Below are 25,175 nucleotides of genomic sequence, written 5' to 3' on the forward strand. Positions count from 1 at the left end.
CATCTGATGCTTAGTTATAAATTTGGGGAGAACAGTAACCAGTGGCAGGTAAAAATAGCATATTGATTAATAGAATTATTACCAATATCTGTGGCTTCTGCTGGACTTTCTTCTGAAAGATGATCTTTGTTACTCAAAGTAGGGAGTAGACATTCTATTTTAGTCTCTGTCTGATCACTCTCTACAGGGTGATCTAAAAAACAAAGCAAAACAAAAATTTATTAGCTACAATCATTTTTAACATTGTAAATTTAGAACTTTAATATAGACAATAAGACAGATTATATTGCTGAAATAACCATGTAAGTCTAAGTATACCTTCAACAACACTAACAATGTGTTTCTGAAAGTCACATGAACATGAAACGACTATATTTTTGATGAGTCAATTTTATTAGCCTTACATTTTCTATTCTATAGTATAAGTTTTCATTTTTGAAATGTTCATAAGTGGGGATGGGGATGCAAGTATGATACAACCATGGAGCAAAAAATAGCTAAGTTTAACAAGAGTTTTAGGTTTCTGGGGCTGGAATGTTTAAGGCACTTTATTTTGACAGTATTTTCTTTGTAACCATCTTCTGAACTGTGCGGTTATTTTATGAAAGAGTGTGGTACAATGGATAGTGCAGAGGAGTCAAATTCACACACCTGGGTTTTTATCAATTCTGTCCCTTACTACATGTGACCTTGGACAAGTTACAATTTATATAAATGGAGAACATTTTTCAGGTATTCTCCAAATCTAAATTTGTGGTCTTAAGTACTTAAAGGGAGAGGAATAAGACCTGGTTCATTGGTAGAAAGAACTCCCAGTTGAGAAAACTCTCACTTATCAATGAAAGTTAGCACCTTATCTTCAACATAAGTCTTAGATAAGGTTAAGTTACTTGCCTAAGGTGGCACAATCAGGTATGTGTCAGAGGCACTTGAACCCAGGGCCTCCTGGTTTCTAGTCCAACTTTCTATATGCTATGCCAAACATTTTGTTTAAACACTTAAAACATTCTGTAATTTTAACAGTTCTCACCACCAAAACAATTAAATAGTTAAATGAAAAATACAGCCTATAAATATACTGGTGTGATACTAAAGCTTATGTTTTACCCTCCTAGATTTTGTGTTGAAACTGGTGTTGAATGTTATAAATGAACAAACGAATGTTACAGAATTATTATTCTGAGAGATAGTATCCAGAGATAATTCTGGTTCTAGTTACAGATAGTTTCTTAACTATAAAGTATCTGAGAAGAGAGGATGAATACGTGGGATGACAGATATGACTGCTCTACTCTACTCTACTTGATGCAAAAGATCTTTGGCAAACATAGTCCAAGTCTGTTCATCAATATATTATAGTGCAGGATTTCTATACTGCTTTTTGACTTATATGCAGAATCTGTTTAAAGCTATATGTTCCCTAGATATTTCAATTTTTAAAATGCAAAACAACTTTACCTTTTAGAAAAATCAGTTTTTAGCAATATTATGTTAACTATTTTCATTTTTAAAATGAATTAGTAATGAACTTGCTGACCTTTATACCTAAAAGAAAATATGAAACCTTATCCCCAACAAGGTCAATTTAAGCAAACTGAAGTTTGCTAAGATGCATAATTTTAATTTTAAAAAGCAATAAAGTATGTTATTAAGCTGCAATATCAAGCATTAAAACACTTGATTACAATATTATTAATAATTAGTTTTGGCATGACTGAAATTATAGTTACAATTCAATGGTATATTAAATATATAAAGTAAATAAATCAGGATATGTAATATATATTAGATTGACTTAATTATGACAAATTCATTTGACTGAGTTTCTAATTTGAATTTCAGCCTTATAAATCTTGACTAAAATAAATGAAAATTTATGCTTTTACAGAAGGGATGGGTTTGTCACAATCAAAACATATCAGGTGGGTTAATTCAGATAATTTTTTTCAAATACAGGAATATAGGAAACAACAAGGAACCAAATCCAGTCTGTATTCGTATTTCACATCTCTGGGCAGCAATTACCTTAAAAGTTTGAGTACACTGAAATGACAATGGAAAGACATAGGAAGGTCACCAAAAACCCCCAAAACTGCAGCATATAAAAACAATCCATTAAAAACAATGAATCATGTGTAAGAAGTAGTATCAAAAGATACTGTCAAAGAGATTTATGACCAGAAAAGGAGGTGGGGGACTATAAGAAGATGGATCCCAATATGTTAAGTAGATGTCCCAAAAGATTTGTAAGAAGATATGAACAAGAGTTGAACCAATAAGATGACCTGGATGAACTGAAAGTGCAGTGATGAAATCATGTATCCATTGAAGTAGATAGCAAAATGTAACTCAAAGGTCTAAAAGAATGGAATTCTTCAATATTTTTCATCAATGTTGAAAACAAAATGGAAAGAAAGCTTAAATCACTTACCACATGTTTTATTCTCAGCAGAAATCAAGACCTGTTAAATAATCATTTGGAAATATTTAACTTTTTGTACACAAAAATAATGTAAAAGAAAAATCAGGGGAATGTTATAACTCTCCAAGTGATACTAAGGAGAACAATAGTGCTTCCAATGTAGTTTAAATAAAAACCATGAAACATGACATGCTATTTTCCATATTTTAGTATGCATGGGTGAGAGAGAATTTACCTTACCTTTTCCAAACAGTATGTGGAAAGGCTGGTATCACTAGCTACCTATATCCTACAACTAGGACTTTAGCTATATTTCCTAGATGATAAGAGAGTGCAGGTAAGGGACAAGGTGGGCCACAGGGTCCTTACCTATATTCGTTCTCAATGTTCATTCTGGAACATTATACTTATTAACTATTATTCACATTTTACAGGGGGAAATCAAATCCAATTTCTGATAACACTACAATGTGTGTGAAAAGTGAAATGTGATTATTTGTTAGGTGTAATTCATGTTTGCCTTTTCATTTTCATTTCAGGTAACAAATCTTGCAATCAGCTAAAAATTTAGAAACAAATTGTGTGTGTGTGTGTGTGGAGCTTGTTAAAACATAGTGCTAATAATGCTAATTTATAAATTATAACCTGCAGATCTAAATTTAAGTAATGCCAAAAAATCACCCCTAAAAATATAAACAAAAGAATAAACTTTCTAAGCTGATTGTTCCATTCCCAAAATTAAACTCTTACTTCAGATTTCTTTTGTTCAGACTGCTCTTCGGTATGAAGTTCATTCCACTCAGCAGACCTTGCAGGGGTGTCTGAGAAAAATGGATCTTATGATCAAAATCAAAATTCTTTGAACGTGAAATTCTTTTATATTTCAGTAATATATATATATATAAACAGACCACATAAGATGCAAACTTTTTAGAATGCTGACTATAAATTGTATATATACTGTTTAAACAATTTCCAATAATACACACACACGTGTGTGTGTGTGCCATAAAACTCAACAATCCCTAAATTATAAGACATAAAACCAGTCATATAAAATATATTTAGAATAAAACATTTTTTGTAAGCATTGCAAGCATTAGATAGTCAATAAAACATCAAAAATATTGGTGAAATACTGGTGAAAAACAAATCAGAGAAGTAAATTCCAGTAATTAAGGAAGTCAATACAAATATGCGGTTGTACTGTACAAGTGCCACTTTGCTTAGTCTAAAGAAAGAACTAATAATAAGCCTTGGAATTTGAAGGACCCTGGAATTACATCATAATTAAAAATCTGTTTATGTTATAAGAACATAATAAAAATGTCATTAAGTGTAACTTGACAGTTCTGAAGTTTCTAATGTCTTTAAAAATATTTATCTTCAAGAAGTAACTTCCATATTTGCCCAGTTATTGCTCTCTCAAAATGAAAAGCTTAATTTAGTTAAACATAAAGTCATCAATAGGCATACCACAGGGAAAAAAAATGTCATTACACTGATATTTGATTCTATTTTTGATTTGTTACACTGATTTGTTCTGGCAAATTCAGTGGTTTTATAAATAAAAAAAGCAATGCTAAATAAAATTGTTTCACAGAAATACCAGTTAAGTTTGAAATAAAATTTTTAATCTAAAAGTTACATCAATAAAAATTCTTTATATTAGATGTTATTTAAAATGCTTTTAAATTACAGCTTTTAAAGTATCTTTAAAATTCAGAGTTTAAATAATATGGTAAGGAGATATCAACATATTAAGTGAAATATTTTATCAAAACCTAAAAAGTGTAATGATATAAAAGAAACTCACTATGATCACTTGCTAATACAAAAGATTCAGGAGTTCTTTCAGGCAGTGGGGGAGGCGACTCTTCACTAACATCAACATCTAAATTAAATACACATGATTAAGAATGAAAGTAAATGTCATTTAAACAGAATGAAAATTTTCTTATATTCATTTCAATTATTTCAGCAGACACTTAATGACTCCTCAAAGAAACAAAAAGTAAAACTACAAAAATAGCATAATCGATTTATTCCTTAATTTCTACCATCCATTCTGAGGAAGCCAAATACTAAAACAAAAAGCAACATGAACTGAATCTATAAATGTATTTTTTAACAAGACAATTCTCCCACAAATTTTCTCTTGAAGTCCTAGAGCAGGGGTAGGGAACCTGCAGCCTCAAGGCCACATGTGGCTCTCTTAGGTCCTCAAGTGCAGCCCTCTGACTGAATCCAAACTTCACATAACAAATCTGTTCCCCACTCCTGCCTACACACGAAGCCTTAAAAGTATTACCCTTTGTACTAACTAGGACTGGCTCCCACAATTTCCCTCAGTAGAGAAAATAGGCAACCTATTTGCTGGAATTTCAGGAGATATTAAAAAAGTTCCCTTATAAATTCTACAATTAAAGTTTCATTCTTTAACTTAAGCCAAGAAGGTTTTTTAGTAACTAAATTGCAAGACATTTGTGAAGTAAAAAAAGTTTATCAGTCGTTTATACCTCAGTGTGACTTTTACCAGTAACTTTTTCCATGAGTTTGACAGGGGAGAGGGGCCAAAAAACAAATAAGACCACCTAGGATAGGGGAAATAAAGAGTAGCAGAAGAGAAGACAAGGCTAAGAAAATGAGAAGCTGAATTAAGGACATAGTTATTTTCCCTTGGACTGACCCTGACAGTCTCTATATGGATGGAAACACATACTCCAGCAGCTCAGTTGGAGATGTCACAGAATATAGTGGAAATTCACTGATACTCCTACTGGACTTAACATCCTTATTTTAAGTAATCCAGAATACACACGACATCTAAGAAAATAATTGTCACTATTCCTATTCTAAAACCTTGGTCCTAAAGACAGAGTACAGGAACAGGCTCACCACCAGAAGATTATTGAAAGTGTTTTTTGTACTTTCTTTTGTCTACAAAGGCAACTTTAATAACCTGCCATGATTTTGTTTTTTTCTAATAGTAGTGATTGTATACACCAGTGGTGTCAAACTCAAGTACAATAGGATCTCTAAGGCTGCAAACTGAACTTTAAAACCACATATAAATGTTAATATTTTTTTTCTTAAATATTTCCCAATTACATTTTAATCAGGTCTCAGTCCTACTAGGGAATATTGTAGGCTGCGTTTTTGAGAATTTTGGTTTACATGGAGCCATCTACACACACACTCTGGGCAGACCAGATGGAGTAACAAAATCTAGGGGCAAATCCGGCCTCTCACACAATTAAATTTGTCTTTGAGTGGGTCACTTAGTTTCTCTTGTCTTCAGTATCACCTGTAAAATGAGGGGAACTTGAATAAATGCTTTATGGTGTTTCTCCCAACTTTAGATCTAAAATCCTGACTGCCTCTATGTGTTATATAGCCTCTGGCTGTACAACCAAGCAACCCAAGATCTTTATATCAGGAGTGTATATATTCGAGTCAAATTAGACTCCCCCATCAGTTATACTGCACATAGATTCTGTAATCTATCTTCCTAGAAACTTACTCTTTTGACATCCTTTGCTCTTAAAATAACCCAAAATTTAAGTTAGATTCATCAACAACAATTTCCTAAGAGAAAAATTAAGATTTGTCAGTTAACAGTTTGTACAATCTCCATAGGCATTTTCAAAAATAACATTCAATATGTAGTCCAATAGAATGTGGCTTTGAGAAAATCTGACTAATAGCCACTATTCTAAATTAAAATAAAAATTAGTAAAAACATTTTCCAAAGACAATTAGCACTTAAATCACACAATGATTTTAATAAAAAAAAAAAACTTGGATCTCTAGGACTACTGATCAGACAAGTCTCTTATAAAAAAGGATCCTTTAGAATTGCCACTGTCAAAGGTAGCTAATATTAATGATGATAATAACATTTATATATAAGGTTGTACAGATTTAAGGTTGTTAAAAGGCTTTAAATTTTATCTTGTTTTATTCTCACAACAACCCTGTGTGGCAGACTCTATTATTACCCTCATTTTATAGATGAGTAGATAGAGGAAAAGACTGTTCACGGTCAAATAACTAGCAAGTGAACTCAGGACTCCCTGACAATCCATATTCTGTGTTCTATCCACTACTTTGTCCACTGAGAAGATATAAACAAGGTTTCTAAGAAGAAACATTTTATACTTCTATCAGTGGCTCATCCAAAGCAATAAAAACGTAATTAGAAAGTGAGTAAGTGATGCTTTGTTAATGTAAAGCTTATTTAGTAGCCCATTTTCACTGAGTTAAAATGAGTAAAAATAACAAAAACATTACAAAATAATGATAAAAAAAAAACGGGCTATTTCATCTATCCTTTTAGAGTAAGTTATTAAAAGACAATACACTCCTGAAATCATATTGTTCCTAACAACAATTCCTTTCCTACATTCTCCTCCCTAAATCATTTTTTTTTCTTCAAACATGGGCAAAAATATGAGTAAAATAATTCCCCAAGAATAAAACACAAAATACGTTATTTAGCCTGATATAAGCACACTATGCAGTTAGTTTGGGAATTATTTTTCAAGATCTAGTAGTAGATGGGGAGAGGAAGGCATTTAAAAGATTAAATGATATTAAGTTGACAGTGTGGCAACTGTCATTAACTGCTTTCTATAGACAATAAAAATTAAAATAAAACAGGAATTCCAAAAAAAAAAAACCAAAATCTTCACATAAGACCCAATAATAACTCAGATAGATTTGGCCACAGTCTATCTTAGGGAATAATATCCAGAGCAATAGAAAGATAAAATGTTTGGAAAATAAAGGCACCATTTAAACTGTGTGTGTATACGTATGTATGTAAATGTGTTTGTGTGTGCATTACAATTTTAAAATAATTTAAACAATGTGTAATACGCTTTTATTTTCCAAAGTTTTTCAAACGTGTATACATAGTACACATGTATATATAATATACACACAATTACTGTGTGCCTGAAAAAAAAAAGGAAAAAAATAATCAACCCCGTACATAGTACTTGCAAACAGGTATGTTTTATGACATTTGTGTATATACTGCTTAGTTACTAGTAAAATATGGACAATGGCCAAACTGATAAGTAGGTTACTTGTATTTACATTTCTGTTCTGTTGTATGGTAGTAACCATTACCTCCATTACCATTTACTACACTAAAAAGGGTTATTTTAAAAACCAAAGAACAAATTATTACTTTTCTTCAAACATTATTTTAATGAAGGTAGCAGTCACCAAAAAAAGACAAATGATAGTTAAATTGTGAAGAGAAGTGCCATAGGCATATTATTTATGTGTGTATCTGTCTGTCATACACACACACGTGATACATATGAGAATATAATTATGTACACTGGTCTGGTGAAATGTAGGCGTCTTTTTCCCAAAAATATGGCTTATAAAGAACCTTAGTTCTTTAGGCTAAGAATTGGTATAAATTTTAGTATATTCCTGTTTTCTTTTTAAAAAAAATTTCACTTTAGAGGGGCAGTCTTATCTATAAAGCTCTATTCTAGTCTCTGATTGTTTCCTCTATATCATTACCCTTCAGATTATATGTGGTTGCTACAACTGACAAGCATCATTAGCTCAATGTGCATGAAAAGACAAATGTGACACATTCTCCAGTTTAATTAGCTAGAAAGCCCAGAGATGTTGAAAATGCTACTTCTTGCTTTTAACTCAAAGCAGAAAGATTTGGTATTAGCTTATAACATTCTTACTGTGAAATTCTGTTAAGAGTAGAAGAGGAATCTGAGAAGTTATTCATCAATATAAAAAGATTATTAATGGACATTCATTAGAAACACTGGTGATATGAAGTAGACAGTTAAGTTACTCCAGGCAATGGGTTTCAATAGTATTTTGAATTGCAATGTCCCTCCCCACAATTTGTGGCTGATACATAAAAATCTGCCATCATTTGTGACTTACACAGTCTTAACAACCAAAATTCATTTTCAAACATTAAGTGCTAAAAATCTTGCTAATATAGGTTATTAAATTTAGAAAAAAAATTTTTTTAAACTGAAAAGGTTTATTACTCTTTACATCATACTTTGAGATCTATTGGGTGAAGCTGAAGAAAACCTACCTTTTTCAGCCCCTGAACATATTGTAACTGGTACATCATGTCTAGCAATGGACATTGGTAATACTTTCCTAGTAGAAATGTTTTCAGTGCTAGTAGCAGTAGAAACTGTAGCACTTGCTGTTGAAATATTAGTCACATTCTTAGGCATGGCTCCATCACAGTTCCCTTCATCACTGTCAGAATCATCAGAGTGAAGAGGGTTAGTAAAACTGAGGGGTGCTCTAACTAAAGGTGTATTACTATCATGATCCACAAAACTGCTGGCTTCTACATGTAACGTGGGGCTTGGTGTTAAAGAAATAGTTTTAGTAGCCTGACACTGGTTATCTGAGGCTTTGCTCTCAGACTCATCAGGAATAGGCAGTGCATTTTCAGGACCATGTAATGGCCATATAATATGTCCTTTCTCTTTAAGAGGCAAACAATCTGGTCTTGGTGGTGTATCAGAATTTTTCTGCACTCCTTCTTGTGTAGTTTCTGAGATTTTGCTAGATGGTGATACACCACAGTCCACACAAGAGTTTTGAGAAACATCTTCAGTTAAATCCCCTGAACTTGGTTCCTGTGACTTCAAGAGTTTCTCAGTTGCACAGGGTGTTATAGATTTAATCTTAATTGCATGTCCTCTATTCAAGAGTGTATTTCCATCAAAACTTTTTGGTCCCTCCTGTAGAGGAACCTTTTTAATTTCAAAACTCAAGTTTCGTTCCAATTTCTTCTCTGTATGTTCAACTACTGAGTCATTCTTCCCTGGAAGTTCTGTTGATTTATTATAATTTTTATTGAGGTCTGTTGACTGCTGTTCTGAGGAAACTATATGCAACACAGGCTTTGGGTGGTATCTGTCATTGTCTTGCCATACTGTCGTAACTGTTGGATAGGCTGAAGGAGGAGAAGGTGTCAAGATGGGTGGTACAGGGTGAGGTTCTGGAGGCTGTAATATTTCTTCTTTAGCATCCCCTTCGACAAGGCAACTGAGAAAAAAAATAGATGACATTAAATTTCTCAAGTATAAGTCAGTGAAATTTGTAATGATATAATTGTTTAATGATAGTAACTTATTTGCATGGTAGCACTGAGTTCATAATATGCTTTCATAGCCATTTTATCTCATTCAATTCTAACCTGGTTGGAATGTACTATTACATGTATTTTTTCTGTTTTCCAGAAAAAAGTAATATGTTAAGCCATAAAGCTATCAAGTGACATAACTGAAATCTGAACCTAAATTGTCTGACTCCAAGGTCAATCAGTGCTCTTTCCAATACATAATTGTGACAGCTAGTGCATGCTGACACCTCTCTCTCTGTACCCCTTCCCACACCCCCACACATTCTCAGTCCTTTTCCTTTCCTCCTTCACTCCCCCCTGCTCCCTTTCCCTCTCCTCTTTCATTCTAACACCTTCACTTGATCCTCACCTCATCTCAACTTGCCTTCTGTGTCTCTTAAATATCTCACAGAAAAATATTAAAGAAAACAACACCTTAAAAAACAAAATGGGGCAAATTGTAAAAGAGGTACAAAAAGCCACTGAGAAGAATGCCTTAAAAAAAGCAGAATTGGCCAAATGGACAAAGAAACACAAAAATTCACTGAAGAAAAAAAACTCCTTAAAAAGTATAATTGGCCAAATGTAAAAGGAGACAGACACAAAAGCTCACTGAAGAAAATAATTCCTTAAAAATCAGAATCGAGCAAATAGAAGCTAATAACGTTATGAGAAATCAATAAGTAAAACCAAAATAATGAAAAAATGGAAGACAATGTGAATTATCTCACTGGAAAAACAACTGATCTGGAAAGCAGATCCAGGAGAGAGAATTTAAAAATTATTAGACTACCTGAAAGTCATGATCAAAAAAGAGCCTAGACATCATCTTTTAAGAAATCATCCAGGTGGGCCTGACCAACCGCCGGCTTGAGGGACTCCAGATCACCAGCAGCTGTGGCCGTTTCCAGATTTATCAACACACAGATGCGAAGGACAAAGTGAGAGGTCAGTGCAGTCTGGACTTTGAGACCAGTAGTTGGGAGTGCATCAGCTTCTGCCCCCAGGGCGAGAAGCCGCTGAGACACCTTGGCGCAGCTGGCACCACACTGAAGCTTCAGCTCCTGGCCTGCAGACTGTAGGGGGACCAAGTGACCAGTCTGAGGGGGAATCGCTCTTGCTTTAACCTGCTTGGATCTGGATTGCAATCTAGGGTGGAGGTCCTGGGGTGTGTGTCCAGCTTGCCAGAGCATGTGGAGGCTTCAGAGAGGGCACCCAACTAATACCTCCGGCAGCTGAGAAAACCCCAGCATTTGGGACAGAAGCTCCCCTGTCTAGTGGCAGAGTCCTACTGTGGCAAACAGCCCAGGGGTCAAGTGACTGAGGGGCAACATGAGAAGGCAAAGGAAGCAAAACAAACAGAGCAGCCCAACTTTACACTCCTATTTGGGGGACCAAAAGAATCAAAGCATGGAAGAGGAGGAAGACAGTGAAGTCAGAACTCCTGCACCAAAAGCTTCAAAGGAAAATATGAGCTGGTTACAGGCCAGAGGACCTTAAGAAGCAGATAAGAGAAGTGGAGGAAAAATTGGGAAGAGAAATTAGAATGATGCAAGAAAATTATGAAATGAGAGTCAACAGCCTAACTCAAATGGCAAAAGAAGCTCAAAAAGGCAATGAGGAGAAGAATGCCTAAAAAAGCCAAATTTGCCAGATGGAAAAAGAATTTCAAAAGCTCACTGAAGAGAATCATTCCTTCAGAATTAGATTGGAGCAAATGGAAGCTAATGAGAAATCAAGATGCTGTTAAACAGATCCAAACAAATGAAAGAATAGAAGGCAATGTAAAATATCTCACTGGAAAAATCACTGACCTGGAAAACAGATCCAGGAGAGATAATTTAAAAATTACTGGACTACCTGAAAGCCACGATCAAAAAAAGACCTTAGAAATCATCCTCCAAAAAATTCTCAAGGAAAATTGCCCTGATTGATGTTTTAGAACCAGAAGGCAAAATAGAGGTTGAAAGACTCCACCAATCACCTCCTGAAAAAGATACCAAAAAGAAAACTCCTAGGAATATTATAGCCAGGTTCCAGAATTCCCAGATCAAAGAGAGAATATTACAAGCAGCCAGGAAGAAACAATTTGAATATTGTGGAAATACAATCAGGATAACCCCAGGATCTGGCAGCTTCTACACTGAGGGATCGAAGGGCCTGGAATATGATATTCTGGAGGTCAAATGAGCTGGGATTAAAACCAAGAATCACCTACCCAGCAAAACTGAGTATCATGTTTCAGGGGAAAATATGGTCATTCAGTGGAAGAGAGGACTTTCAAGCATTCTTGATGAAAAAACCAGAGTTGAATAGAAAATCTGACATTAAGATACAAGAAGCAAGAGAAGCTTAAGAAGGTAAACAGGGAAAAGAAATCATAAGGAACTTATCAAAGTTGAACTATTAACATTGCTACATGGAAAAACGATAATTGTCACTGATAAAACTTTCCTCAGTATGAAAATAGAATTTTTATATATATATATATATATGCATATACATATATATATGGCTATATCAGAGGGTATAAGGCATATGAATACATATGTGAATGTGTGTGTATATGTTTACAGGTATACACAGATAGAGGGCACAGGTCCAATTTAATAGGAAGGGATGATACTTAAAAGGTGAAATTAAGAGGTGAGAGAGGAATATAATGAGAGGAGATGGGGAAAGACAGAATAGGGTAAACTATCTCACATAGAAGAGGCAAGGGGAAATGGTTACAATGGAGGGGAAGAACAGGAAGTCAAAAAGGGAATGGGTCAACCTTATTCTGATTGAATTTGGCTTAGGGAGGGAATGACATACACACTAAATAGGGTATCTCACCCTACAGGAGAGTAGGGGGGAAGGGGATGAGAGGGGGGGATAATGGAAGGGAGGGCAGGCTGGGGTGGGGGAGGAGTTGGAAGCACCCACTTTTAAAAAGGGATGGGATCAAAGTAGAGAATAGAACAAGTGGGAGGTGGGATAGGAGGGAGGGAAATATAGTCAGTCTTTTACAATATATCTACTATGTTAATATTTTGCATTAGCTACACATGTACAACCTATACTGAACTGCTTTTCTTCCTAGTAGGGGTGGGTGACAAGGAAGGAAGGGAATGAATCTGGAATTCAAAGTTTTAAAATCAAATGTTTAAAATTACATATATACTATTATCATTACTATTTTACATGCAATTGGGAAATAAGATATACAGGCACTGGGACATAGAGATCCACCATGCCCTACTGGAAAAGTCAAAAGGGGTATGGGAGAAGTTATGGGAGAGAGCAGATTGGAGGAGGGGATATCCTGTGGAATTGCTATTTTGGGGTGGTGGGTAGGGGAAAAACGGGGAGAAAATTTGTAACTCAAAATATGGCGGAAATGAATGATGTAAATCAGAAGTTAATAAAGCATTTGAAAAATGGAAAAAAAAAAAAGAAAAAGAAATCATCCAGAAAAATCTGCTGATACTCTAGAACCAGAGAGTAAAAAAGAAATTGTAAGAATTCAACAATCACCTTCTGAAAGAGATCCCAAAATGAAAACTCCTACAAATATTGTGGCTAAATTCCAGGGCTTCCAGATCAAGGAGAAAATATTGCAAACAGCCAGAAAGAAACAATTCAAGTAAAATGAAAACATTGCACTGTTGGTGGAGTTGTGAACTAATTCAGTCATTCTACTGAGCAATTTGGAACTAGGTCCACCAAAGGGCTATAAAAACCACACATACTCTCTGACCTTGCAATATCACTACTAGGTCTGTGTCCAAGAGATTTAAAAAAAAAAAAAAAGGAAAAGGACCTATATGTACAAAAATATTTATAGCAGCTTTTTTCTGGTGGCAAATTGGAAATTGAAATGATGCTCATCAATTGGGGAAAAGTTGAACAAATTATGGTATATGATGATGATGGAATACTATTGTGCTATAAGAAATGACGAACAGAATGCTATCAGAATAACCTGGAAAGACTTACATGAGTTGATGCAAAGTGAAATGTACTGTGTACGAAGTAATAGCAATATGGTAAGATGACCAGCTGTGACTGATTTAGCTATTCTCAGCAGTAAAATAATCCAAAACAAATTTTAAGGACTTATGATGAATCCCTAGAGAAAGAACTAATGGTGTATGAATAAAGACTGACGTATACATTTTTAAGCTTTATTTTCCCTTGCGGGGAGAGGGGAAAAGGAGTCTATGTTTTCTTTCACAACATGACTAATATGAAAATGTTTTGCATGACTTAAAAAAAAAAGGAATTCTACAATCCAGGGAATATGTCTTTAAAGTTGATTTCATGTAGCTGAGAAGATAACAGCCTTTTCTAAAAAAGAAATGCCTTGGTCAACAAGAAACAATAGACTCCCTCCCTTGGGGATTTTTTTTTCACTTTGTAAAAGTATAGCCCTTTGAATATGTGTTTAACTCCCACCAAAAATTATGAATGATTGCCTTCCTATTCTATCTCATCTTCATGTTTCATGCAGTCTAGTTTTGCCAATCAGAGTTGCAATGGACTAGCTTACAAAAAGGCAGGGCTGGCCTGGATGATATTACCCTTAAAAGTTACACATAACCCATCTTCTCTTAGTAGCCATTAATAACTGTCATTCTTAGATGTGTCCATACCTTGTCTGAAACCATTTACAATATAACACAAAACAAAGAAAAATATATAATTATTCTCCATCAAGGGCAGCTAGGTGGCACCATGAATAGAGCACCGGCCCTGAAGTCAGGAGCACCTGAGTTCAAATCTGGCCTCAGACACTTAACACAAAAACTAGCTGTGTGACTTTGAGCAAGTCACTTAACCCCAATTGCCCTCAAAAAAAAAAAATGTATTTTCAACGTTTGGTAGGCCCCTTCAAACTCTGCAATGGTGGTAATAGAAAAAGGGGCAGAGGGTACAAAAAAAATTATACATTTTTTAGGCAATTAATAAACATTAATTTAGGTGTCTGTCAAAAAAGAGACCCAATAGAAATCCCTTCTTTTACTAGAAGTTTTCCCTTTTAATTCTAGTGCCTTCCTTCTGCTAATTATTTCCTATTTATACTGCATATAGCTTTTTTGGTATGCATTTGTTTACATGCAATCAGTTAATTACAATATAAATTATAAGCTCCTAAAAGGCAGGAGCTGTCTTTCACCTCTTTTTTGTATCCCCAGGGCCTAGCACAGTCCTAACACAGATTAGGTGCTTAATGTTTGTTAGTTGATTGCTTCCATATCTAGTAATTCAACTGAAACTATTCTCTTCAAAGTTACTAGTGATTTCTTAACTGCCAAGTCCAATGGCCTTTTCTCTTGCCCACTTATTTTTTCTGATCTTCATATTCCTCAGTCTTCTTTTTTGTTTCATTGCCCATGTCTTATACTCTAGCCCTGGGTATCTCCAAAGATCTATCCTTGTGCTTCTCACCATATTTGATCTCAGTGAGCTCATAAAGCTACTATGGGATTGAATCACCTCTGTATTCCCAGAGTCCAGGGTTGAGCTTGAGTTCCATATCATCAGTTACTTATTAAATATTTCCAGTTGTATGGCCCACAAGCATCACAAATATAACACATCCAAAAGAGAACTCATGAAAACCTCAACTCTCTTATTTTCTGTGGAGGACACCACTACTAGTTATTTGTGTTTACAACCCAAGAATCATACTTGACTCTTCTCCTTCCTCCTCCCATATTCAATCTATTACCAAGTCTTGCTAATTCTAACTTGATAACTTTATCTCTATCCTCTTCTCCACTTTTCCCATGGCTACCACTCTAGCTCAGGTCATCATCAATTCTAGTCTGGATGAGTACAATAATCCCCCTGACCCAGAGAGTCAAATTCCTTTCAAATTCCACCCTCCACACAGCTACCAAACTGATATTTCTAAAACACAAGTCTGGCCATAACATCCCCCTGCTCCTCCAGTGAGGCTTCATCAAGGACAAGATGCCAACTTTTGTGCTGGGAATTTATTACATTTTAGCTACACTGGCCTGCCTACTTGCTGTTTTTTTGTAACTGATATTCCATTCTTGTGTTTCTATGCCTTTGTAAGAGAATGTCCCCCATGCCTGGAACATACTCTCTTCTCTGCCTCAGAATCCAGCTTCCTTCAAAATTAATTTCCTGCACTTTCAGAGTCCTCTAGCAGTTAACACCATTAATTTGTATATATTTTGCATTAGTTTTCATGTGTACAGACTGTTCTTTCCCCCAACAGAAAGGAAGCTCCTATTGGGAGGAACGGTTTTGTTTTTGTCTTTGTCTCCATAGAACCCAGCAGAGTTCCGCTCCTATTAGATGCTTGTTGATTTATAGATTTACCATGTTTATTAAGTTTATTTTGGGATTCAGAGGAGATAGAAGCAGGTTATGTGAAATGAAAACGTCAAATGCAAGATTCTTTCAAAAATAATCTATAGATAAGTTTTATGCTTTCATAAATAGTTCTTTTTCTTTTGCTCATAGTTGATGATTGTTGAGTACAGAATTACAAAATAAAATGTGAAAAAAATTTTCTTTTTCATTGACCAAATTTTGAGTGGTAGTTACAAACTAAAAGCTGAAGATTTTTTTATGCTTTTCTGCCTTAATTTTTGGTCTGATAAGCTGAATTAAAAACCTTTATTCTTCTGTCATTTTCAATGCATAATAACAATGTTTTCACTTGATCTAATATTTCCAACTATCCAGCTTATTATTACTATGCATATAGAATCATCAGAAATCAACTATCCACTCCAAATGTTTAAGTTTTTCCATGCTCTAAAGAATGGCATGAGGAAGAAGATACCATTTGAAGCTTAAAAATATAGAAGGGCTCTCACCCAATACCTTTTTTTCCCTTCATTTCCAAGGTTATTTTTCAACATTAAAATAATATTAAAGAAACTAGAAGGAAAAAAACATCTAGCTTACAACACTTAAAGACATTTAATACTGTTTTAGAGAATGCTTATATTTTTATTCCACATAAAATCACAAACCCTCAACCTCAGTCATCCCACAATATGGTAAAATATTAATTTACTGTATAAGTTACCTGACCTCAGTCCAGACAGAACAGTCATGGTATTCGTTAAAAGAGTAACCCATATGTTTTTTATAGGCCTTATTATTAAAAAGACAACACAAAAGGAATTGTTTTGTTCACTAAATTCTCAATTTGTTCTACAAACCTTGACTTGACTTCTCTTTTACCAGCAGGGTTGAGTAGAAGAATATGTGTGTGGTTACAGGAACAGTTTAAGGTAATGCTAGTGTCAGGTAAAACTAGGATTACACAGACCCATGAGATATTTTTTTAAATGGAACATTAATTTAATTGACATGTATAAAATTTTCCTGTCTTTTGTGCTAAAAAGCCTTACTTTCAGGTCATATCTTTTGTTTCCAGAATAAAAATCTCATAATAATTATCAGCAGGAATTTGTATGAGATCCTTTAAAAGTCTTTATCCAGTTATCCAGGTCTATTTACTGTTCACTCAAGTCTTCTACACACTTAACAAACCACGTTCATATACTCTGATTTTTTTTAATTTTTAATTTATCTTTAGTTTTCAACATTCATTTCCATAAGATTTTGAGTTACAAATTTTCTCCCCATCTTTCCCCTACCCCACCCCAAGACAGAAAGCCTACTGAATACCCCTTTCCCCCAATTTGCTCTCATGTCCTCCCCCATACCCTATCTAACTTTCTAGCAGGCAAGATGGATTTCTATACCCCAGTGCCTATATATCTTATTTCCCAGTTACATGTAAAAAAAAAATTTTTAACATTTGTTTTTAAAACTTTGATTTTCCCTCCTCAACCACCCCCACTGGGAAGATAAACAATTCAACATAGGTTGTACATGTGTAGCTACGCAAAACGTTTCCATAGTAGTTATATTGTGAAAGATTAACTCTATTTTCCTCCATCCTGTCCCACCCCCCACTTAATCTATTTTCTACTTTGACCCTGTCCCTTTTCAAAAGTGTGTGCTTCTATCTACCCTCTCCCCCAATCTGTCCTCCCTTCTATCATCCCCCCTCTTATCCCCTACCCCCTATTTCCCTCTAGGGTAAGATACCCAAATGAGTGTGCATGTTATTCCCTTCTTAAGCCAAATTTAAGGTTAACCCATTCCCTTTCACTTTCCTGCTCTTCCCCTCCTTTCTAACAGTTTTCTCTTGCCTCTTTTATATGAGATAATTTACCCTATTCTATCTTTCCCCTTCTTTTCTCATTATATTCCTCTCACCTCTTAATTTTTTTTTAGATATCATCCCTTCCTATTAAACTGATCCTGTGCCCTCTATGTATATATGTACACACATATACATACACACATCTGTATTTATACACACATGCACCCTCCTATACATACATACATACATACATATACACACACACATATATATTCCCTTCAACTATCTTCACACTGAGATACTCTGGTATTTTTTAACCATTTAATTTTGTAAATCACAATTCTCACAGTTGACAGTTTTTTGTATGAAATTTGTCTTGCTCTCATTAATTCTAAATGTTCCTTGTCTAAATGAGATATAGTTTTAAAAATGTATCAAAAACTGTCCAATAACTTTTCCATGCATATCACATTCCTATTTCTAGTATTTTCCCTTTATTTCAATCCCCAATCTTCTTTACTCAAAGAATAATATTTTTCTGTTCAAAATTCTCCAAAAGTGGTACTTTCTCTATAACTTAATAGTCTCAGAGAGTTGGCTGAGACACTGTGAGGTTAAGTGATTTGCCCAGGGTCACAGAGCCAACACGAGTCTTTCTATGGGGACATACTCTAATACTGTTGGGATGGAATGTGCAGAAACATTATCTACAACTTGTATGCAAGTTGAATATACCTTGACACATTATTAACATGATAATCTCAAAGAAGTAAGGTTTGAGGATTCCAAGTTTTACCTTTAAAGAGGAGACAATGATTATCTTATGTATGTTTACAATAGAGGAAATCTGATATAGCACTTTGTTAAATCATAGATATGTACTCTGTACATCTATAGTAGTCAGTCTGGAAATGAAATCAGAACACAGCATTTGGAAGAGATGGTTTAGCCTTGGTAAAAAATTAGTTTCTTTGAGCTTGAATCCAGGATCTTGGCATTTGTAGTGATTGCAGATACAGGACTACAGAATGCCACCAAGGGAGGAAAGGGGAGTGGGGGGTGGAGGTGGGGGTAGAGAAAGAATGTTAAGCTTCAAAGCAAAGACATCCATCATCCATAACAATTAGCAGCTTTGCATGAAAATGAAACTTGTTTGCACCCTGAAGCAACGATTATGATACTTTTCTGTACTGTTAAAATACTTCATTGTAAAAATTTAGTGAACTTTCTTAATCACAACATGGGGGAAAAAACCATTTAGCCATTGTATATTGAATTTTGAAAGACCTGAGAATCAGATCAACACCCCTTATCTACTTTTAAAACCAGTAATAAGTCAAGCTAATTTGCATATTAAAGACTTGAATATTAATAAGGGAAAAAGTTGTCAATTAAGTGGGAACTGGCTGATAACCAAAAGAAAAATTCTCACCTAAACCATAGATTTTCAATATAGCAAATTATTGGATTTTAATTATTAATTAAGAGTGCAGGTGTCAGATCCACGCAATATACTTAGGTTATGCCTAAAATAGATGGAGTTATGCTGCATTCATCTAAATAATAAAACTGAACATCAAGCATCACACAAGTAGAGAACGGCTATCTGACATAGGTATCAAGTCTTCATCATGTAAGCATCAGATTATGTTTAGTCATAAAGCAGCCAAGATGTAACTGATTGAATTTATGAGAGGATAAAGTACAAGTTAGAAAATATTCCTAAATAAAGGACATTAGCAATTTTTCAACTGTCTTCATTTTTAAGTAGTAAAAGAATAATAAAATGAGTTAACATCTTGAACTACTTTCAATTATTTAAACCATAGAAAACTCCTCTTTGTTCTTTATTTGGTTTAAAAAATGTACTTATGAATGTTTTTAGGGATATGAAAAGTTTTTCCCTAATATTACAATTAAGAGATGTATGTTACAGCAACACACAAATACTCTAACCTTAATTCTAGTTAAAAAATAAAAGCCATAATTTGTTGTTGTTGTTTTTAAAGAATACATGCTAAGGGGCAGTTAGGTGATGCAGTGTGAATGGAGCACCAGCCCTGGAGTCAGGAGGCCCCAAGTTCAAATTTGACCTCAGACACTTAACATTTGCTAGCTGTGTGGCCTTGGGCAAGTCACTTGGCCCCAACTGCCCTGCCTTCCCCCTCCAAAAAGACCCAAAAAAAAAAAAAAGGAATACATACTAAAAAAAAAAAATTGTCAACTGAAGAATAATCAAAATATTTGTCAGTTCTTGTTACATAATTTTACATCAGAATTTTCATGCTATATCATTAATGAGATAAAAACGCTAATCATACTAATTCTGCATCTAAGAGAATCTTTAAAAGGAAGGGGAGAGGAAGCATTTATTCACTGCCTATAGTGCCAGACATATTTATTAAATGCCACAGTGCTAGGTACTCTGCTAAGCACCTTAGAAATATCATCTAATTTGATCATCAAGCCAACCCTAGGGGACTGGTGCTGTTATTACCTTCTTTTTACAGTTGAGGAACCTGAGGCAGACAGCAATGAAGTGCCTTACCCAAGGTCACACAACTATTAAGTATCTGAGGTCACATTTGAACATGGGTCTTCCTGACTCCAGGCCTAGCATTCTATCTATTTGACTACCTAACTGCTGGGCTAGGAAATCATTAAACCATTGCACAGGCAAGTTGAGAACACCTTTCTTTTTTGTCATATATAGGTAAGATTGCAAGGCAATGCAGAGCAAATGCCAGTAGGGAAGGAGGGTTGTACTCTGTGAGAGCTGCCAAATTTCCAGCATAAATGGGACTATTTCAAGGGTTAAAGTAGAGAATTTTATAATACTATGAAAATGCAGACCTAGAAGATAACAAGACTAGGAAAAGCAGAGGATATAGTAGTGCTAAGTTGGGTATTTATTTATTAAAGCAGGTTGAATAGAGGGGAGAAGAGCTTCAAATTGAACCAAAGAGATAACTCTTAATTACAGATCCTTGCTAGCTCCAATTCATCTGAGTGCTTGGCATCCTATTATGTCAACTTATTCAGAATTGTGAACTATAAAGTAGATTTATATCTTATGTGAGGGTTAAGTCCTAAGGTCAGCATATAAAGTAAAAATCTGTTAAAATAACATCTGAAAATCCTTTTAAATGGTAAGCTTTGAATTCTTTCTTATCAAAACCTTGTCCACCTCAGTTCAGAGGTCTGGAGCATGGAAAACCCAAGAGCCTCTTCTTCTCCCATAAGCCAACTGCCACACTGGGAAGGATAAAGCACTAAGCAAAAAAGTTTAAACTGTGGGAAGGACTCCTAGTGTTGACATCAAACACACATGTGCGCACTCAAACACACACACATACTCCCATCCCCAACATCTCCAAACTTCTAACCAGCTCCCATTTTTTCCTTTCTCCCACTCTGTGACAAAGAGGTGGGCCACCCTTGAGCTTGATCCCATGCTCTTAATCTTCTCCAACAGACTGCATTTTTAGTCAGTCATCCTCACCCCCCTCTATCTTTTGAATCTTCAACATCACCTTCTCTACTAGTTCATTCCTATCTTCAAACATGACTAAATTTCCCTTAAACTTAAAAAAAAAAAAAAAGCAGGGGCGGCCAGGTGGCGCAGTGAGTAAGAGTGCCGGCCCCAGCATCGGGAGACCCAGGATTGGTTCCGGCCTCAGATACTTGGCACCCACACAAAATAACTGGCCATGTAACCTTGAGCAAGTTACTTAACCCCAATTGCTTTAAAAAAAAAATTCACCAGACCCTAATTTCCTTCTCTTCAAGATATTATTCTATTTTCTCCTCACTTCTCAGTCAAACCCCATGAAAGAGTCATTCATTCTCACTGCTGTCAATTTCCATCCTCTCCTTAACTGGTTTTCTAATCTGGCTTCCAATTTCATTCACCTGAAACTGCTTTTTCCAAAATCTATGATTTCTTAATTGACAAATGACATTGCTCACAACCCTCTTTATCTTGGATAGTTTCTCCTTTCTGGGTTTTCTTAACTCTGCCCTTCTGATGCTCAGAGGCCTTTTTGCTGGCTAATCACTCAAATCATACCCCAGTTCCTCTTCTTTTTTCCTTCTGTCTACATTATCTCTCTGGTAACCAAATCGGCTCTCATGACTATCAACTCTATGTTGTAACTCGGACCTATTCATCCATCCCCAGTGTCTACCATGATCTGCAGGTCTATATCACCAAATTGGGGTGGGGGGAGGGAGAGGGGAGAGAAGAGGAGAGAAATCCTTTGTTATGATTATGCATACTTAAGCAAAACAAATTCCCAGATTGGCCAAGTTCAAAATATACATGACTCCTGCATCTTGAATCCATCACCTTTCTGTCAGGACCACATTACCAACTGCCTCCTGGACATTTCAAACTGGATGTCCTGAAGACTTCTTAAACTCAACATGTCTAAAACTGAATTTGTTATCTTTCACTCAAACCTTCCTGTCTTCCAAATTTCCCTATTTCTGTAGAGAGGGCACTACCATCTTTCCAGTCCCATATCCTCAACTCCTGTCTCTCTTGAATGTATATTCATATCAGTTGTCAAATTCTACTTCATAGCATCTTTTGCATCTGATCCTTTCTTTCTATTTACAGCTACCACTTCAATCTAGTTTCTCATCTATTGCTTAGAATTATTTCAAAAGCCTCTTAATTTGTCTCCCTACTTCCAAGTGTCTCAGCACTCCAATCCATCTATATAATGCTGCCAAAGCATTTTCCTTAAGCAGAGCTCATCATGTGACTCCCTCCCCTACTCAATCAATTCCAGCAGCTTCCTATTGTGTCTAAAATAAAATATACATTTTTATTGCTATCTATTGTTTTTACATAGTCTTAAACTTGATTTCTGCCCTGCTCCAACTTATCTTTGCAGTCTCAATGGACGTTACATTCCCAGTTCTCTAATCCAGAAAAACTGGCCTTCACTCTTGCTCATTCCAGATATGTCTCCATGCCTTTCTATTGGCTGTCCCACAGGATCATAATGCAATTCCTCCTTATTTCTTCCTCACAGAATTCTGCTCTTCTTTTACAGTGTAGCTAAAGCATCTGTATGAAGCCTTTCTTGCTCAAAAAACTGCCTTGAATTTTAACTACTTTGTACATATTTGCATTTATTCACTTCATGCTGTATTTGTTCACTTTCTCCTATATCTATTTTTATATGTATTTTTATCTCTTCCATTAGAATGTAAATTTCTTGCCAGCAGGGACATTAATATTTTTTCTGTTTGTATTCCCATTAGAACAATGCCTGGCACATAGTAGTTAACACCTCTGTATTATGTTAGATCCCTGACCAGTAACCAATAAATAAGCATATTAGAGAACAATTTTGGCATTCTTTCTACATATGAAATAAGGCAAAAAGGATGCTGCAGTTATATGAAATAGCTGCTCCTATTTGAGAGACGCAATAAAGGAATTGGCAGAATTGGGTCTTATTTTGGGTCCAAAGGGAAAAAATACTGGTTTCGTGGGAGACTGATCCACCCATATGTCAATGCTCATGATGAATATTATTAGCAAAAAGATAGTAGTAGTAACAGTAAATTGTGGCCATCAGTTGGATATGCACAGTGAGGGAAAGTGAGAAGTGGAAGATAAATGCTGCTGTATACCACTGAAATCTTCAACATACCAACTGCATGTCTCAGTTAATGTAATTATTATTTAATTTAATAAGAATGCCACTGACAAATTCACCAATAAAAATGGCCAACAGCACAAGGTCAAAGACAGAACACTGGCCTGCTCCACTTGGGACTTCTCTCCAAGCTGACATTGATTCATTAATGACTACACTAATTCTGTCCATTAAACCAATTCCAAACTCACTTAATTCAACTACATCATAAAGCAAGCACACATCTCAAATTTTGTTTATAAGGACAGGAAAAGTTTTGACAAATGCTTTGCTGAAATCTAGGTATGATATGTCAAAGATATTTTCCAGATTTAGCAGTATAGTAACACTATAAAAAAAAAATCAATTCTAAGACTAGTTCTTGCATTCTCATTTTAAATTTCTGGAAAATAATTTTAAAATGCCAGTTCTCTATTTATATCACCCCTATCTTTCCACCAAAAACATCTTTTTAAATAGCAGTATATAACTTTGTGCAAATAATTTCCTTTGTAAGGGAAGTACTTCTCTATTTAAAATAGAGGGAAAATGGTGTAATAAAACAGATTTATTTAATGACCTAAATTTAAAATTAATAAGTCTATCAGAGCTAACAAGAATCATAATAAAGTATTTTGCTTTTGTGTTTAAAATGTGTAACAACATTTTTATTAAAATCCATGAATCTGTAAATGATGAAACTATATATACTATCAAAAAAATAATTCCTCAAGCCCAAAAGGGAAAATACAGTGCATGGTACCTGCGGGTACGAGGAGGTTTCGGAGGGGGAGAATCTGATTTTTCAAGGTTCAGAGAGCCGACAATCTTTTCTGTACTAATTTCATCCTGCCAAAAGGAAAAAACAAACAAAACAAAATTATTCTCTAATTTAGTCTCAGTCTTTAGTCTTCTGCATATACACTGCACAAAACAAGTCAATTATTCCAGACAACAGAACTGGTCTTAGTAAAGACCATGAAGGTCAATGCCATTTAGAACCGTAAATAACTGAATTCCAGCACTATTAATTACAGCACCAAAACATAAACCAATTATTTAAGTTCAAGTAAATCTTAAATGATTAAACAAAGCAACAAACAGTATCCTTGTTCTCCAATTTCCAGTAACACCGTGAATCACTGAATTAAGAAATTAATTCAACATCAAAGACAACCCTTGAAAAAGAAAAGATTCTTTTTTTTAAGCAATTGGGGTTAAGTAACTTGCTCAAGGTTACAGGGCCAATTATTTCTGGGTGTGGTGCTGAGTATCTGAGCCCAGATTTGATCCCCAAGTCATCCCGACACTGGAGCCGGTGCTCTTACTCGCTGTGCTACCTGGCCGCCCCCAAAAGAAAAGATTCTTACATACTTTCTCCAGAGCTCACCACCACTATACAGATGTATTTCTGCTTAGGCAAATTTTTTTCAAACAGGTACATGAGTTGTTGGTGTAGGGAGGTAGGGGTGAGCAATTCAAAGAACAAACTTTATTTTCAAGTACAACTACTGTATAAAATATCTCCCCCCTCTTCTAAAACATACTTCTAGTAAGTTGATAAAAGCAAAATTAACAGTGAATTTGCTCCAAATGGTGAAGATTTCAGAAATGGAGTGTGCCCATCACCGGGGGGGGGGTGGATTGCTTAACACAACCTTGGTTTTTTTTCTTGTAATGGGTGACTGTTACTAGAAAATGTCTGGGAACTGCCAACTCAAAGGGTGGAGAGATGGATGCTTATGGTAGCACAGAACCCCCAAACCAATCATATTCCCAGCGGCGTGCCTGCTAGGTCCCTATCCT

General features: G+C 35.2%; 1 protein-coding gene across 3 annotated transcripts in view; it reads right to left on the reverse strand.

The window, feature by feature from the left end:
* Window positions 1-25,175, reverse strand: part of LOC138176038 (tyrosine-protein phosphatase non-receptor type 12-like) — a 140,265-nt gene that overhangs the window by 23,344 nt on the left and 91,746 nt on the right. For all 3 annotated transcript variants that reach the window (XR_011172149.1, XM_069106777.1, XM_069106775.1), the window contains 6 exons: window positions 24,133-24,218; window positions 8,517-9,490; window positions 4,239-4,316; window positions 3,173-3,243; window positions 2,432-2,462; window positions 83-193 (listed from right to left, as the gene is read on the reverse strand). Coding sequence is in view for 2 of the 3 variants with exons in the window: in XM_069106777.1 (XP_068962878.1) it covers window positions 83-193; window positions 2,432-2,462; window positions 3,173-3,243; window positions 4,239-4,316; window positions 8,517-9,490; window positions 24,133-24,218 (1,351 nt within the window). In the remaining variant the exon portion in view is untranslated. The remainder of the gene's footprint in view (window positions 1-82; window positions 194-2,431; window positions 2,463-3,172; window positions 3,244-4,238; window positions 4,317-8,516; window positions 9,491-24,132; window positions 24,219-25,175) is intronic.

This window comes from Petaurus breviceps, unplaced genomic scaffold, assembly GCF_028583685.1.
Source record: "Petaurus breviceps papuanus isolate PSGF00001 unplaced genomic scaffold, PetGlider_PUasm1.0 80, whole genome shotgun sequence".
Classification (NCBI taxonomy): Eukaryota; Metazoa; Chordata; class Mammalia; order Diprotodontia; family Petauridae; genus Petaurus; species Petaurus breviceps.